We start from the raw sequence: 17,587 nt of genomic DNA, 5'->3' as shown, positions 1-17,587 counted from the left end.
GAAGATTATTAATCCGCTTTGGCATCAAGTCCACGAGTTGATTGCAATCTTTACTCATTTTGCATCGTGGTACCACACCTCAATTATGGCCTCAATTAGCTTATCTTTCATAGTACAGTCTTTTCCTCAAGTCTTTCTTTACAAATTGCCCAAAGATTTTCAATAGGATTTAAGTCCAGAGTTTCCAGGCCAGTCCAGCACCTTTATTTGTGTTGTAGTCATAAAATTCTTCACAAGTTTCGATGTGTGGCACGGAGCTAGATCTTGTTGAAAAATCCCAGATCCATCTGGAAATCTTTTTCAATTCTGGAACGACTCTTCTCTGCGAAACTTCGATGTACTGTGGTCCTCGCATCATACCTTTTACGATAAGTAAGCCTTTGATGCCATAGTAACTGATAAAGCCCCAAAACATCTTCTTTAAGGGATGTTTTACAAACTGATTGATGTGAGATTCTCAAAGTTTCTCACCTGGAGATCTGCAAACATGTAGACTTCTTTGACCCTGTACTAAGAAATGAGTCTCGTCACAATAATACCTTCCTCCATTGTTCTTGCATTCAGTTCTTGTATTTCATACCCCATTGATACCGTTTTTTCTTCATTGAGTTGGTAAGAAGTTGTTTTTTTGACTGGTCTCCTTGCTCTTCTAACAAAATTTTGAATGACATAATATTCCTCAAAAATTTGTCATATATCCCAAAAATAGATCGACCATACTGCAAAACACAGCTAATGATGCTGTCTGGGTGAAAAAAAAATTACTATTAAAGGAACACCAGCCATCATGCTGGAAATTTTGTAAAATGACCATTTATTTAAATTAATTTGCACAAGGGTATAGGACCTATTGGTCCATCTTGGATGTCCTATTCTCTAAACTGGAAGTATTGATAATTAGATGTAAAGAGCAAATATTAAAGCCAGTCCTTATAATTCGTACACTTATCAAGCTCTCTCTTAAATTTATTAGTTTTTGCCTCCAATATCCTAAAACAACCCATTCTAAAGACCAATGGCCCTGTTAGAAAACTAACTTAGTTGCCATGCCCAACTCTACATATGCCCTCTAGTACTACTATTTCCACTGTTAAATATGAAAAAAATTAACCTGATAGTTAAAATTAGCAAATTGTTTGAGGCATTATAAGTGTAGCAGGTGTGAGTGTGATTTAAGATGACACACTAGTTGGTTAACTTTTTAAGGGAGGTCAGAGAATTGCACATTTCAAACATGGCTCATCTATACACAACACCCTTTTCCAGTCGTCAACAGTTCAGTTTTGTACTTTTTAGCAAATTTCATTCTCTTAACAATATTTGAAGATCAAAATAAATGTTTTTAACTGCTACATGACCAAATATTCCATTCTTGTTGAGTCTTCTTAATGCTGTAGATCTGGACACTTTTCTGTCATCTGGTACATGGTTGTTTACCTCATGTTTAAGATCAGTGACAGTCTTCCTTCTATTCTGAAGGCAACATAAACAAAGACACTTATCATCAGTATCATTAAGGTTAGATGTTCTGTCTCTTCCTTGCTTATTTTCATACTTACTTGTCTCAGTCTCACAATCTAGGGTGTACTTGATGGTGTTTAGGGAACATTTCCCAAGTCAGCAGCAATTTGTCGGAGAATTCAGCCAGTATCGCAAAATTTTTATGCAAACTGTCTGTTGTATGATGATTCTCTACGGGTTTTTGGGCTGAGGCGTGACAACATAGCTTTAATATATAGTTTGGTTTGGCTTGTTTTGAATTTTGCTCAAAGCTACACAAGGGCTATCTGTGCTAGTCGTCCCTAATTTAGTAGCGTAACACCAGAGGGAAGGCAGCTAGTCATCACCACCCACTGCCAACTCTTGGGCTACCAATGAATAGTGGGATTGACTGTCACATTATAATGCCTCCATGGTTGAAAGGATCACCAGGATTCGAACCAGGAATTCTCAGATTACAAGTCAAGTGCCCTAACCACCTTGCCATACCAGGCCTTAATACATAGTGTTAACTACTGTTGTTATCAAGGTTTGTATGTGGAATTCTATTAAATTGATTTTTTTCTAGCATACACTGGTACCATATGATAACTCCTTGTTAGCTTCTTTCTATATAGTTAAGACACTGTATGGGGTACCATGACAGTTATTTCAGACTTAATTTGATCAGTATGTTCATTCAAGCAGAACCCTTATACCATGCCCTTCATTGAGTATATGAGAATTCCAGAGAATGATAAGTATTCTTACCCTGGCTCATTCAGTTGTCAGCATAGATCAGTGAAGCATTACCATAGTATTGAAATTTACATTCTGTAATGACATGGAAGAATTAGCCCATAAAATGGAAAGAATGATAAAATATTCTCTTGTCCTAACACATTTATACAGTACTGTTTATTGTGATTTAGTACAATAAGCTGTAGTTTTGCTTAGCCAATACTGTAAAATAGTCATTGTTAATATTCAGAGAGTTTGAAGGTGATTTTAAATGCAAAATTTTTATGGCCGCCTTTTTATTATTTCATGATCCTTACTATTAACTACTACTGTATATAATGATAAATTACTTCATTGTAATTTGTAAGGCTACATTCATTAACCAGAAATTATATCAAAAGACTTTGTTAGATAATATAATAACATTATATGTACTTATATTTTCAAGTCTGGCCATTATCTATGCTGTGTTTGCTATTTCTAACTGGATTGCACCACCAGTCATCTCATTCATAGGACCAAAGTACTCAATGTTTGTTGGAGGAATTACTTATGCGTGAGTAACCAGTGTGATAGAATAATATGTTGTTGTTACAAATAATTTGAAAGTGTTATTTGAACATTTTGAATATATAATATTTGTTGAATTATTGGTACTATTGTGTAAATTGTTTCAATGAAAATAATGGAATAAAATGAAAAAAATTCATTATATATCCTGTATACTTTTTCATATTAACTTTGTTTGTGTGGACCCTTTGTGTGAGGGGTCACACAAACTTTTGATATTGTACATACTTATTTTGAGGTTAAGATTTTATTTTAGTGTTTAATGATATTCATTGTTCTTTACTATTTGAGTAGGCTTAACAACTTGGTTTACCTGTAGTTCTACTTTTGGGTTACTCAATAATGAGCTAACATACATGTGTTTATTTTCCCAAACAATTTCTTAACATTTCCACTATATTGACTATTTTATTTTATAGCTTATACTGCTTGCTATTAATTTTGTTTGTTTGGGATTCTCTGGGTTGTGATCTACCTTACCTGTTCCCAATATTACTCACCTTCCTCCTACAATGGCCAAACCCATTCTTAGATGACCCCAATTCTTCCACCTTATCATGAATTGCATTCCAAGCATTTTTGAACATGCTTCACACTATACTCCCTATTCCTAACATAGTTTCTTTATACTTTTTTTTGTTTCTTTTGAAAGTGGGTACTTGCAAGCCTCATCATGTATGGGGTTTAATTATTTTTTCTTTAGCTTACCATCAGGCATATTTTATCTTGGTTTTATGTAGTTCTGATTCTCCAGTAATTCTTTCCATGTTCTTCTCTATAAAGTTTTTCAGTTTCGTTTTGCCCTGTTTACTTTCTTATGTATAATGCTTACCTTCAACTTCCTTTCTTAGGTGTTCCACCTACATTTAAGGTTTTTCAAGGGATACCCTCTCCTTCTTCCTTTTTTTGTAGTGGGGAGCTTGCCATCTTCTATTCTTTTCCTCCTCGCATAGCTTCTTTCCTTCTGTTTGAGAACTTCTTGGGTGGGACACTGTTATTTGTTTGCTTTCCACTGTTAATGTGGACTTACAGTCAGGTTTTTTCTCCATCAGTCCATTTTTTTTGTGCTTCTCCTGTACATTTAGCATCTCGTGGTGTATCTGCCATGCTACTTTGAATTCTTTGTTTCATTCTGAGATATTATCATCTTTATTCTTTTACATGTCCTCATTTTCCTGTCCTTTACCTGTCGCACTTGTGAGTTTTTTTTATTTTTCTTGTATGCATGACATTCTATGTGGTTCTGGACTGATTTTGTCCCAGCTCAAGAACTTCTTGGGTCTTTTCCATTTTCATGTGTAGTCCTTGATCACTTCTGATTTTGCCATTTCTGCATGTCAAGGTATGCCCACAATGTACAGTCTTTTTTGCCTTTTTTGGGATGCTATTTTAGGTTATTTCAATACATGATTCAGTGTCAGTTTCATGCCTTGCGTTTTGGACACGTTTGGTGCCATGTCTTTTGTGGTATGGATAGCATTTTACCCAACTTCTACTTTTTAAGTGGTGATATTACCTACACTATTTCTTGGGTATATAGCTTTGGTTAGCTACTTCTAAATGGGGGTAATCTTCTTATGTTCATGTACTCTTTCCACAAACAGCTCTGGTTGTTGGATTAACCAAGTGGAGATTGTTTTTCCTGTTCCATACTTCACATTTTAGTCTCTTTGGTTGATATTTTTATACACCCTTCTATTAGGATCATTCATTGATTCTCCTCCTCATTTTCTTCCTTCCCTCTTCTTCTGTGTGAATTCACAGATGTTCATATCCCCTATGATGTCCAGTTTCCTGATTCATTCCCCTCTTGAGGAATTTTTTTCCTTCTCCATTGCTTGTCTCTGTTGGTTGGGGATGTTGTTCAATCTTAAGGAGGCCTCAGGACTATGGTATCCAGATGAATGGTCTTTATTCCCTTCACACCTTGATGCTTTTTCCATTCCAGTGTGTTTTCATTCACTCTTTTCATTTTGTCCAGATTTGATTAATCTTGTTTCATTTCAACTATTTGATGATGGTGACTTCTTTCACTCACCAAGGGGATGTTCTTTCTTGTTTCTTTTGTGGTAGAGTGTGTCTTCCTTTTTGAACCCATGCACTTCATGTTTATCTCTTGGATGGTTGTGCTCTTAGTTTTTTTGATAACTTAGTTTTATTCTTTGTTCTGGATCATTCTCATTTACCTTTATTTTGTGACTTATGTGGTATATTCCTTTTGACTTTTTAGTGTTTTACTATCTTCTACATTTCTTCTTGGTTGGTTCCAGATGACTTTATTGGTTGAATACATGCTTTTGGTTGTTTCATTGTTTTCAAGGTTTTTCTCTTGAATCCATTTCACATGATTTCCTTTCCTTACTCCACTACTTTTTCTGTAACTTTTTTCCTTTCTCTTTCACCCACTGGGTTTGGATTCTGATTTGATTAGCCTTTTATTCCTTGAATTCTTCTTCTGATCATTGGTTCTTCATGTTTTCACTAGGATGGTGCACATTCCCTTTTCTTTGCACATCCAAACTGTTGTTTGTTGGAGGTACTTCATCTGTTGAACACTGTGACTACACCATATGTGTTCATTTCTCATTCTTTATTTTGTGTATCTGTTTCTTTCTTGATGAGGTACAGTCATCCACCTGGTGCCATCCTTCTCTCTTTCATGAGACTGTAACTGGTATATATATCTTATTTTTAGGGGATTCTCCCTATATATTTTTTCCTTTATGGATTGTGCTCTGTGGTGAGTGATACTTATTCACTAATACATAAAGTAGTGAAAGCCACACTGTAAGGTCATGATGACTTAACTATTATAATTCCATGGCCATGCAATGTATGCTGCAGAGATGAGTGTTACACAAGATCACCTGTAGGTTTAAAATTGTGGCAGATTTGTTTCAGAACTCCTCAATGTATACTTCTGTACAGTTAGGACAGAAAGTGTTTGTACCCCTGTGTCCTGAGTGGTTTTTTGCTCATAACTTAAAAAGTATCATGAGTAGACTAATAGAAGTATAATCTATTATAAATATTATAATAACACACAACTACATAAATTTTTATGTAAATTGAACGACAAATAAACTGTTTATAAACAAATAACCAAACATAGAGGGGCAGAAAGTGTTTGTGCATCTACTTTAGTAGTCAGTTGTGTAGCCTTTCAGGTGAATTACTTGGCATAATCTCTCCTCATAGCCCTCCATGATCATTTGACAGTACTTGACTGGTATTTTCTTCCTTTCTTCTTTACAGAAGGCCTCCAACTCTTGTAAGTTTTATGGATGATGCTAATGAACCTTGATCTTCAACTTGTACCAAACGTTTTCAATTGGGTTGAGATTGGGTGACTGCGATGGCCACTCCAGAACGCTTATATGGTTCCTCTGCAACCAGGATTACACACATTTTGATGTGTGCTTAGGGTCATTGTCGTGCTGGAAGATCCAACGACACCCAACCCACAAGTTGTGAGCATCATTCTTGATATATGTGCCTAATATATCAACGTACTCTTCTTTTTTCCTGATTCCCTTGATGCGGTGAAGTCTGCCTACACCAGAAAAGCTGAAGGAACCCCATAGCATGATCGAGCCACCTCCATGTTTAACTGTAGGGAAGGTGTCTTTGGAAGATTTTATTCCCCCTTCTTACGGAAAATATAGCAAACATCACTGTGGCAGAAAAGCTCAATTTTTAGTCTCGTCTGACCAAAGAATACTCTTCCAATAGGTAAGGGGTTTATCTACATGCTTAATTGCATACCTCAATCGTGCTTCTAAATGAACAGGCTTTAAATATGGAGTTCTATGAGGATGGCATGATTTGAACCCAGAAGAGCATAACATGTTCGTAACTGTAGAGGTGCTTACTTCAACCCCAGTTTCCCTTACCAGTTTCTGTATGTCATTACATGCTAAACGAGGGTTCCTACTAACTTCTCTGAGAACCTTTCTCTTGGTTCTCTCTGGAATTTTGGTGGGGCATCCGGAATGAAGGTTAGCAGTTGATCCTGTAAGCTTAAACTTGGCAATTATGCTTTGAACAGTAGATTTCGGCACATTACATTGTGTATCAATACTGGAAAGAGACACACGAGACTTGTATTTTACAATAATTTGTTTTTTTAAATCACTGACAGTTGTTTCCTGTTCGCCATGATGACCAAGTAGATAATGATGGAGACGATGCTAAATTGCTGGAAGTACATTTCTTGTTGGCTGAATTCCAATAACTTTGAACCCAGTGTCTAGTTCTGGAATGGTATAATGTAGTTTATTCGCCAAACTAAACAAACTTTTTACAGGAATATCAGTTTTTTCACACATTCTGAACTGTATGAACACTTTCTGCTCCTCCTATTTTTGGTTATTTGTTTATAAACAGTTTATTTGTCATTTAATTCACATAAAAAATTTATGTAGATGTGTGTTATTATAATATTTATAATATATTTTACTTCTATTAGCCTACTCGTGATACTTTTTAAGTTATGAGCAAAAATCCACTTGAAACGCAGGGGTACGAACACTTTCTGTCGTAACTGTACATGGTGAGGGGACCTCAGAGGGAAGATTTTGTATTTTCACTTTACCACCTCTGGAATCTAACATCCATCATGTGCTTGCCATGAGTGTTGAACTTGAAGTGGGGAAGAGAGAGAGGATCCTGGTGGTTGAGTGCTGTCGGGGGCACTGCAACACATCACTTTGTACTCTTGAATTCATGTAGATGATGGGCATTGGAATAGCCCTCAGGATCAATCAACTGGTCTTGTTGAGTTAGGATAAATTGGGCATTCTCAATAGGTGTTATATATATTGAGTGATGCTGGTGTTTCATCATAGTGCTTACAAAGCCCTGTCATAGCTACATTGCTTTGTTTAGCATTGTTATAAGTCCCCCTCATGTGACTTTGTAATAAGTGGGGTCAGTGGGTGCTGAAGTTTTTTGTAATGGATCCCCCATCTCCAAATGAAAGAAAAAAAAAAGCAACAAAAAATTAATTGGTAAGCAACAACTAATAGAAGACTCTGTTACACAGTTACCTCCCATGTTGATTCCTGTATCTCGTTTTACATTTCTTGCCTTAAAAATTCTTAATCTAAGAATAATTTGTTATTCTTTTTATACATATTGCTCAGTATGTCATCTTTTCATGCACATACTGTCTTTTTACTGCTGTTGATCTATCTGTCTGTTCCACTTCACTTTTTTCTCATTTTTCTTGGTTCCCATTGTATCTTCATCCATGGTGATGTCCTGCAGGCTTGGAAATAGTATCTGAGATATTTCCCTCTTTCCAATCACATTGCTTTCCAATGAGCTCTTGCCCATGCTTCCTTACAGGTCTTGATGTCAAATCAAAAGGAATCTTGGATAAAGTTCACAACCAACATCTTTTCTACCACCAGTTCCCATGGTCAATGATAGGTATACTTCCCATCCACTTTCTATCTTGCTCACTTATGGTCAGGAAATTGCTGGTGTACAATGTTTATGTACTGTAAAAAGTATTTCTTATTCAGAAGCTCAGAAGTTGTCCTCCACTTCATCTTGTATGTATGCTGCTGCACTACATTCCACTTCTACAGTAAGAGTTCTTACAACAGTCTTTCTCATACCATGAGAAGAGTCTTTTGCCCCCTGTGGATGAAAGAAAAAGTATGCAAGTCAACATCTATTCTTGTCTCTGTCCACACTGTTGCATCAATTGTCTCTTTGGGCCCATCTCCTTTGGTTCTGGTTTCCAATGAAAGCTCAGTTCCATCATTTTCTGCCCACACATATAGAAGAATTATTCCTTCATGCTCTCAGTTTCTGGAATTTCTTTCTACTGTGAGAGATCTGCCCAATCAACCTGGGGCTAACCTTTTTTCAATAAATGAAAATAGCATGGTTGAAAGCAGGATAGTTTTTCACCCAGTTCTCCTCCACCTAAATAAGAATTGTCAATTTGATATAGTGGAACTGTCGAGTTTTTCATTGTAATTTGGATCACATTAAGGTCTTGATTCCTATCCTGTCTGTCTCTCCTTACAAGAAGCATTCCTTAAGACTGCTAATACTGTCACCTTTCAGCAGATTTCTCTTTACTGGACTGACAGGCTGTGTGATAGATGAGCTTCTGAAGGGTGGCAATGCTGGATGACCAGCATTTACGTACCTTATCTGCACAACTTGATACATTCTTGGAAGCCATAGCCATCCAAATGTTCTTGGGTTGTAACATCACTTTGTTTTCTTTAACTGTCTCCTGGAGAGATTTGTGATCAGTCAGACTTTGATGTTCTCATTGAACAGCTGCCATCTCACTTTTTAATCATGGGAGACATTAATGGACACAATCCCTTCTTGGATGGTGCTGATATTCATGGAAGAGGTCGTTCATTAGAGCATATGCTCTCAGATCACAACCTCTCTCTCTTCAGTAATGGTTTTTTTACCTATTTTCATGTACATACTGTCTTTTTACTGCTGTTGATCTATCTGCCTGTTCCACTTCACTTTTTTCTCATTTTTCTTGGTTCCCATTGTATCTTGAAGGTCCACCTTAGAATTGGAAATTATTAAATTTAGTAGGCCAGCCTTCACCTTTGTTTAATATTGTTCTGTCATCACTGTAAGCTAAGGTCGAATTCTCTGTAGACTTGTTTTAGTAAGACAATGAAACTGTATTTCACTGTTAAAGTTATTGTACTTTGAATAAGTACAGATATGTTGTAGTTTCTAATAAAAGTACTTTTGCACTTGGAAGTTATAATATGTGATTGTGTTCCTATTTTGTTATTTCAGTTCTTCTGTAAGAAGCCTCACACAGGAGCCATTAGAATCTTTATAGTTTTATAATTGTAGTATACTCTATTGTTAATGTAATCTGAGATGTGACTGAAACTGATATTTTTCAATCTTTCTTCAGCTTGTTCATATCAAACTTTCTCTACCCTCTGACATGGGGTCTTTACTTGGCATCTGTATTAATTGGAGTTGGTGCTGCTTGTAAGTAATTGCTTTTTATAAGTTTATCTTTTGTAAGTTTTTATTTAACTCAGCACAGGTTTAGTCTATATGAATGATCACATGATTTCCCTGTACTCGTTTAAAGTCTTTTTAGATTTAGTATTTCTAACTTTTACATATAATATGTACACCTTCAAAAATTTGTAAGTATTTCAGTTAATATTATAAGTCTTAAGCATACAGAAATCTATATATTTTTTTAGTGAACTATTTTTAATAAAATAATTATTTGTCTATTAACTTAGTGTTTGTTTTGGATAATCTGTGTGTAAAGTAATTTTTATGTTAGAATTAAAAATACTTTACCTTATCAGAAAATCTGAAAATTTCTTTTTATAATCCCTAAGACCTCCTACGTTTCAAACATTTTTATTTGAGTAAAACCTGATAGTTTATTCCTTATATTCTCTACCCTAACTGAAAATGGGATCGTTCAGTTAGAATGACGTCATAACCACCAAAAAATCTAAATTACCATTTTTTCTTTCTAGAATGACTTCATATTGTAAGATGAAACTATATTTGTTTATCCGAAGTAGCTCTAAGTTTGTAACAGCATACATTTATTTATAATTAAATTTTACTGTTTTTTATTGCCCTTTGAAAACTGTGACAAACTGCTGTCCATGCCATCATAAATTGTAAATTGCTTGTGACATGGGCAGCTCACTTTACATTATTGAATTATGTTACCAACAATTTACTACAACCAGTACAAGGAAATCATATGCATGCCTCATGTAACATTTTTATTGTAATATTATTTATTTTACTTAATCTTAACTAACTTGAAATATCCCTATTACTTTTATAATTATACATAAAGAATAAACATGAAAGACAAGAAATAAAATACTTTTATTTTTTCTTGCTCTTAGTTGTTGAAGAAAGTTAATCCTAATTTTTTTATATTACATGTAGTATTGCAATTAATTTTTATTTAATTATATAATGCTTCAAAGAATACAGACTAATAACATACAAAAAAGTAGACAAATTCTCTTGCCTCTCAAATTATTTCTAGCTTTCTAACTGTGCAACAAGAGTTGTTAAAAATTCATCCAAGCTACTTAAGTTTCTCACAAGAATAATGTTAGTACTCTAAGTGAAATTTACATTTAACTATTCAAAACATAGTTATTTGACATATGAAAATCTTAAGTTTCTGTTGGTTATAGGTAATATATAATTAAATGTAAGAGAGAACTATTAGTGAATTATGTAAGAAAGGAGGAGAGGTCTGATTTTCTATTTGATAGCTCTGTAAGCAAACAAAGTTGAAGACCTATAAAAAATATGGGATGTCTGAGAAATGATGATGATTTTATAAAGAGTAATTTATGTTTAATTTTGTAATTTCTTGAGTGGTACTGAATAAAATAGGGATGATGACATGCTAAAAGAAAATATCATGTGTAACATGGGGGGGGATATTTAGGATTTTTCAAAAATATTGTTTTGTGTAATTAAGAACTTAACTTTTATACTATTAAAATATATATTGTTAGCTAGGATTTTATGCTATTCTATATGGTATAATAAAAAGTAATAGAATTGTGAATGTAAGACACTAATCCTTTCATGTGCAGTAAAGGATACTAATGATGATAGGGTTAACACCTTTATCAGATGATAGCCATTACTAAAGTCACTACTGTTGTTATGTATGTACTCACTATAACAACTATAACTATAACTAAATTCATATTGAATTTTTCAAAACATGTTTTTACATTCTTTGAACTGTTTTGTAATGTATTATTATCATGATTATTATTATTATTATTACAAATGTTTGCAAACATAAAGATTTTCAACTTTTTTATTTATTTATCCCAGTACTGTCATATTTGCTTATTCATCTTTTAATTATGAATTCCAAAGTGTGAATTACCACTTCAACTGGAATACCATCTATCAGCACAGTTACACAAGCTGCTGATCTGAGGACTTTGTTATAGAGTTATTGGTTCTCATTCAGTGAGAAGTTAATCATTGTATGAGTCAACCTTCTCTTGAAATTGCAAATTTTCCTTCTAATCATGTTAAACATTTTTAAGATAATGATGAATTTGACAGTCTTTTACCTCCATTTACTTTACTATGTCCTTTATGATGCTACTGTGGAATCAGCTAAGCCTAATATGGCTTTTTTTGGACACAATTTATCAGGTTGTTTTATCTTTCCTTGATTTCTCATTAATTATTTTTCTTCCTTGTTACATAAGAACCCCTCTTCTCAGTATTTTGTGTTTCTCCTTTCCCTTCTTATTTAAATTCATGTAGATTATATTGTGCCTTACCCTCCATGGGCTTTAGATCAGTTTTGCTTTAGTGTGTGGTGAATGGAGCTTCAACATTCTATTTGTTTATCCCATGCCCATTTTTCCACCTTTGTCTTATCTTATCAGCTCTCTTACACTTGTCCACATCCTGTCTGAAGTGATCTGCCAAGATTCTGAAGGGAAATCCTCTCCATCATTACCTTCACATTGGCTCGTTTGTTTTCTTCAGCCCGTTTTGTACACGTAGTTTCTCTGTTGTTGGGTCTTCTGTGGAGAGATGCTGTATTGTTCAGACTTCATTTATTATCTTTATATCTTCAGGGTATACGTATAGCTCCTTTTCTCCCCAGTTACTATTTTTAGGAGTGTTTCTTAGACTTTATAATCCTTTGTGGAATTTTGAAGACAGCAGTCAACACTTTCATCTTGGGTTAATTCTGAGCCTAGACAATTCCCTGTTACTGTTTTCTATCCTATTTTTTCCCAGCCCTTTACCAGTGGATACCTCCAGGGGTTCTTCCACTTGCCATATTATTCAGTGAATATGGAGACATTTGCAACATTACTAGTAACTATCCTTTAAGTTCTGGTCTAGTGAGGGCTCACTTGACCAGTTGTTTTTTCTATGGTGCAGTTTTGCCACAGATCTGAGGACTTGCCATCCACTTCCTTTCTTGGATACTGATATCCTTTCTATTGCCTCAGGATCCTACAGATGGCCAATGCATTTGTAGAATTGTCTTTTCAAGAAAGCCATCAAGCTTGTACCTCATCCTTCTCCAGGCTTTTATTACAAGCTGTTTGCAGTAGCCAAGAAAAACCAGGGACTGACTGCCTGTGATCAACCTGTCTTACATAAATCAGTTTTGGGTTCTGGCTCACTTTATCATGGAGTCTTTTCTTGCCCTTAGGTGGGCTTTTTTCTATAGGTCTATGGATGACCAAGATAGATGTCTTGAATACTTATCTACATATTCCTATATCTTATTGGTTAAGGTGCTGTCTTTATTTTGTTCACTATAAGATAGTGTATCAGTTCCATACTTTATCTTTCAGACTTTCTTTGGCTCTTTTTTTTTTTGTTGTTGTTGAGTGGCCAAGGCTTTTGCCCAACATACACATGCTCAAAGGTTGTGCTTTTACACCATTACAAAGGTGGTTGACTTCTGTTAGTTCATTCCAAACAAGACTCCATCCATCACACTCATCTGCTTCTTTTGGAGGCAGTTCATGTGGGTTGGTTAAACAATTTTGAGAAATCAGTCTTTATTCATACCTAATATCCCATCCAATTAATTGTCTTTTTTCAATGATCATCTCAGTCTAATCCAGCCTTCTGTTCTTTGACTCCATTTGATGGAGCTTTCAATTCTCCATGCCCTTACTGTTCCCTCTGTTTGTGTTTATGAGGTCCAATTATTTTTGTGTATGTGGTCTTTATTGAATACCCATATCTTTGGTCAAATGCACGAGATGGATGTTTCACTGGACTTTACAGGACCAATGGAACCTTGTGGGATCCATTGGATGCTCTTATTTCCCTTACTTCTTCCCTTGTTAACAATCTTCATTGTTAGTTGAACAAAGCTCACACATTGGCACTTGTTTCATGTTCTACCCCTACTCCATCTTTGCACGTCTTTATGGATGCTTGTTTTCGTGGCAAGAGAACCTGTGGCAATAAGCGGGAATCTTTGGTTCAGTGGTCTCTGGGTGAAAGGGCTTATTAACATCCTAGTGCTTCTGGCTGTATGTTGTGCTTTGGAGTATTTTCTTTACCTTGCTAGGAATCATTTTGTTGTGATCTATTCTGGTAATAATACAGTAGTGTCGCTTATATCAGTCACCAATGTGGCACTCTTTTTGCATTCCCTTTGTGGTTGAACATTTTTTTTATTTAGCCTGCAAACTTGATATTAGTCTCCTTGTATGTCATGTTCTGGGGGGCACTCAACCTTGTTGCATATAATCTTTCCTGACAGGACAAAAGTCATCCAATTGTGTGATCCCTAAATTTTCACATTTTCCAGTGGCTATGGCTTTGGTGGGGTACTCCTTACCCTGATGTTGTTTATCATATCCTGAATACCAAGATTCCTCTGTATTGGACTCCTATTCATCATCTACTTTCATTGGCTGTTAATGAGCTCAGCCAGGAACAAGTCAACAGATATCTTTGTGTGTATCCTCCCATCCATCTCCTTCTGAGAGTGATTTCAATCATCTACATCACTTTATGTCAAATCCTTCTGATTATGCCTTAGTGGCCAGCTCAACTGTAGTTTTTGCAGCTGTTCCATCTCAAATCTGTCCCACTCTTACCTCTTATTCCATTCTTTCTGCATCAACCTCTGTCACTGGCATTTCATCCAGCCCTTCCTACCTTCCATCTCCACAGCTAGTTTTTATCTGGTCCTTCTTAAAAGATATGGATTGTCATGGCAAGTCACTTCATTTTTAGCATGTTCCATTTGCCCTTCCTCTATGGATGTTTATCAACTTAAGTGGAGCATTTTCTGCCATTGGTCTTTGGGTTGAAGGTTTTTACCTGTTTGATCCATTGTTCCTTTTCTTGTGGATTTTCTCATTTGGATTGTTGACCAGGGAACTTTTGTCTCCTCAATCACAGGTTATTGGGCTGCTTTATTCCTCACTTTTTGTTTTTCCTGGCATTATAAAGTTTTTATGTATCCTAGCCTCTCACTACTGTTGTGTTCTTTCCAAATTAGTTGATCTCCTTGGAGTGAGGTTCTTTTGGATAGGGATGTCAGTGTGGTTCTTCACTGCCTTACTTTACCATCATTTAAAATCCATCCTAGTGTTTGAATTTTCACTTATCCCTTAATTATTTCATTTTCCTCTTTGGCCTGTGAATGTCTGTCAGATTTATTTGTTTTCAATGTTTCATATACCCTGTATCATTCCACACATATTCTCTTTTCTCTGGATTGATCTATCTTATCCCCAAATTTTGGTAGCTCATATGGGTAATTCCTTCTAACTGATTTCCCTTCTTTCTATTTTCTATATGTATTCTTGGTATGATTATGATAGACTGCAATGTCCTGTACATGCTTCTCTTCTTTGTTATGTTATCATAGTGCCCTCTCTCACTTTTGTGACCTTTCTCCTTCCATCCTTACTAGTTAGTTTGGTTTTTAATTCAGTTGGCTTATTCTCCTTTGTCTCCTTCTTCCCAAACTTTGTTCCACATGTCTTCACCCCAGATTAGGTGCCTTACATTTTTCCTGACATCTTGTTTATATCCATTGGAAGAAATTTTTCAATTGTATGTAGTGTTGTCCACATACCCCTTTTAACTCATACTATCTACATTGAATAACCATTTCTTTCTTGTCAGGTTGTCTTCCACTTGTTGCCATTTTTTGGACTTCTGTGAGACTGTGAATGGGTACATTATCTTTTTGTATGTATACTGCTCATTCCTCATGGACGTTTTTTTTTTTTTTTTGCATCTAGCTCCAGGGTAAGTAGTGCTTTTTGGTTATACATGATCTAGTCAACTCCATTCTGCAAGTCCAGAACGACATAATAATCATTTCTACGGCCACTTTACCATGCTCACTATTGAGATGAAGTGTGCTACAAGATCACTTGTAGGTTTTTTTTCACAGTATATATCCTTCATTAATAGTTCGTTTTGGATAGATACTTGCCCGTGGACTTCATGGGTAAAGCAGAAGAGGATAGCTGCTCATTCCTGCCTTTCCTTCATTTGAATAAGTCAAGTGGTTTGCTTTTCAAAATAGGGCTTTTGTGTTCACCTATTGCACTTACTCTAGTGTCGATGCTTTTCTAGACTCCACTTAGTTTTCTTATAATAGAATATATAAGTCTTTACTACTTTCCAGTTTCAAGCTGCTAGAGCAGTAAATTATGAAGGCTTCCTCCTGGACATGATCAATACTTACAACACAAACAATACTGAATTCATTCAACTGAGAGTAGGGTGGGGGTGTTCTGCTGGTGTAAATGATGAGATATTCTCAGATCTAATGCTTTTAATTCTGAGTGGCTTTATATAAGGTAATGTTGTAGTTTTGGGATTAGCTGTCAAAGTTGCAGTTCATCCATTTGATTGTGATCCTTAATCCTATACCTACATGGATGTTGATTCTCAGTGGCTTGGCTTTGGATTTGGAGCTGGACTGAACAAAGTAAGTCCTAATACATGTCTAATAGGTGTTTTTTGTTGGACTTGTGTCCACTGCTGTTGTGTGTCATGGTGGTTGAACATGCAGATTACTATGGTAATTTGTCTTGTGCTATCTCTTGAAGAATTTTATGTGCCAAGGGTATTACTGTTGTGGGTGGTTGTTTCTGTCGGATTGGCTTTGAGTGAGATATTTCACCCAAAAAGGGACATCTTTATTATTCCAGTTGTCTGGTTGTTGGATTCTGGGATTGTAAGACATTTTATAACTTTTCTATTTTATATCCTGTACACAGATTGGGTATTATATCTTCCTCTTGCCTGCTGAACTTGAGATGAAAATGGTATGATTCTCTTTTCTACCCTTACCAGATGGCTGGGTTTTGGATGTAGTTAACTTGCTACTGGTATGAATCATCTCATTCTTATCCACACATTAATGTCAGCTTTCTGTGACTGGGTTCTGGATATAGCTGACTTACTGTGTATGGTCAATCATGCCCTAACCACTCTACATTTTGTGACATATTTTTACTCTCACCTGTATTACAGTCTTCAAAGGGATTGAGATTCTAATATTAGGTAGTTCAGATCCCTATCCAAATATTGTTTTCTTCCATTTGCATGTTAATGCCACAACAATACATTTTGTTATGGATTTGGCCATTACTGATCCATCACCACTAGCTACTTCTGTAGCTTCAGGCTCCACATGTCTTAAAGGAGGTTTCATGGTGCATTGTGAGCTCTAAACTATGCTTTGGCCTGCTATGTCTTTAGAACTTAGCCACCTTTGCTACACTATCCTATGCCACCCATCTGCATTTTCTTTATTGTCTCTTGGACATGATTTACCAGATATGTTGTATGTTATCTTTTATCCCCCTTCTTTCCAAGGCTTTCCATTGTTACCCTAAGGAGATTTTAGAGGATGCATGCTTGCTTCTTTTTTTCTATATTGGAACCCTTAATTTCCTCAATCTTATTCCTTCATTTATGACTCCTTTGTTGTTGGAATTTTCTTAGCAGGGACATCTTGTCTCACATACACCTACCTGCTTTCTGTGTGTGAGATCTCTATCTGCCCCCCCCCCTTTTTTTTTTTTTACAACATTCTTCTTTTTGAATTTCTAAAAGTTTACCAACCTCTGTTTCCAAATGTTGCTTTCCCTACATCCTTTCTACTTAGGGCCATTTTCCCAAGTTTTTGTGGGGAATCATAAAATTGCCCATCATATTTTCTTCCTCTTCATGTCTCATTTTTATTTCCATTCTGATTCCAGTTATCTCTTTTGTACAGTGCATGCTTTGCTTTCTT

At 35.6% G+C, this 17,587-nt stretch overlaps 1 protein-coding gene across 1 annotated transcript in view; it reads left to right on the top strand.

Annotated features, from left to right (window-relative positions):
• The window catches only part of LOC143241043 (UNC93-like protein MFSD11), a 60,436-nt gene that overhangs the window by 8,213 nt on the left and 34,636 nt on the right, over positions 1–17,587 (top strand). The window contains 2 exon segments of the mRNA XM_076484504.1: positions 2,669–2,776; positions 9,710–9,789. Of these exon segments, the coding sequence (XP_076340619.1) occupies positions 2,669–2,776; positions 9,710–9,789 (188 nt within the window).

The sequence above is a fragment of the Tachypleus tridentatus genome, chromosome 13, assembly GCF_004210375.1.
Source record: "Tachypleus tridentatus isolate NWPU-2018 chromosome 13, ASM421037v1, whole genome shotgun sequence".
Lineage (NCBI taxonomy): Eukaryota > Metazoa > Arthropoda > Merostomata > Xiphosura > Limulidae > Tachypleus > Tachypleus tridentatus.
This window is presented reverse-complemented; position numbering and strand designations above follow the sequence as displayed.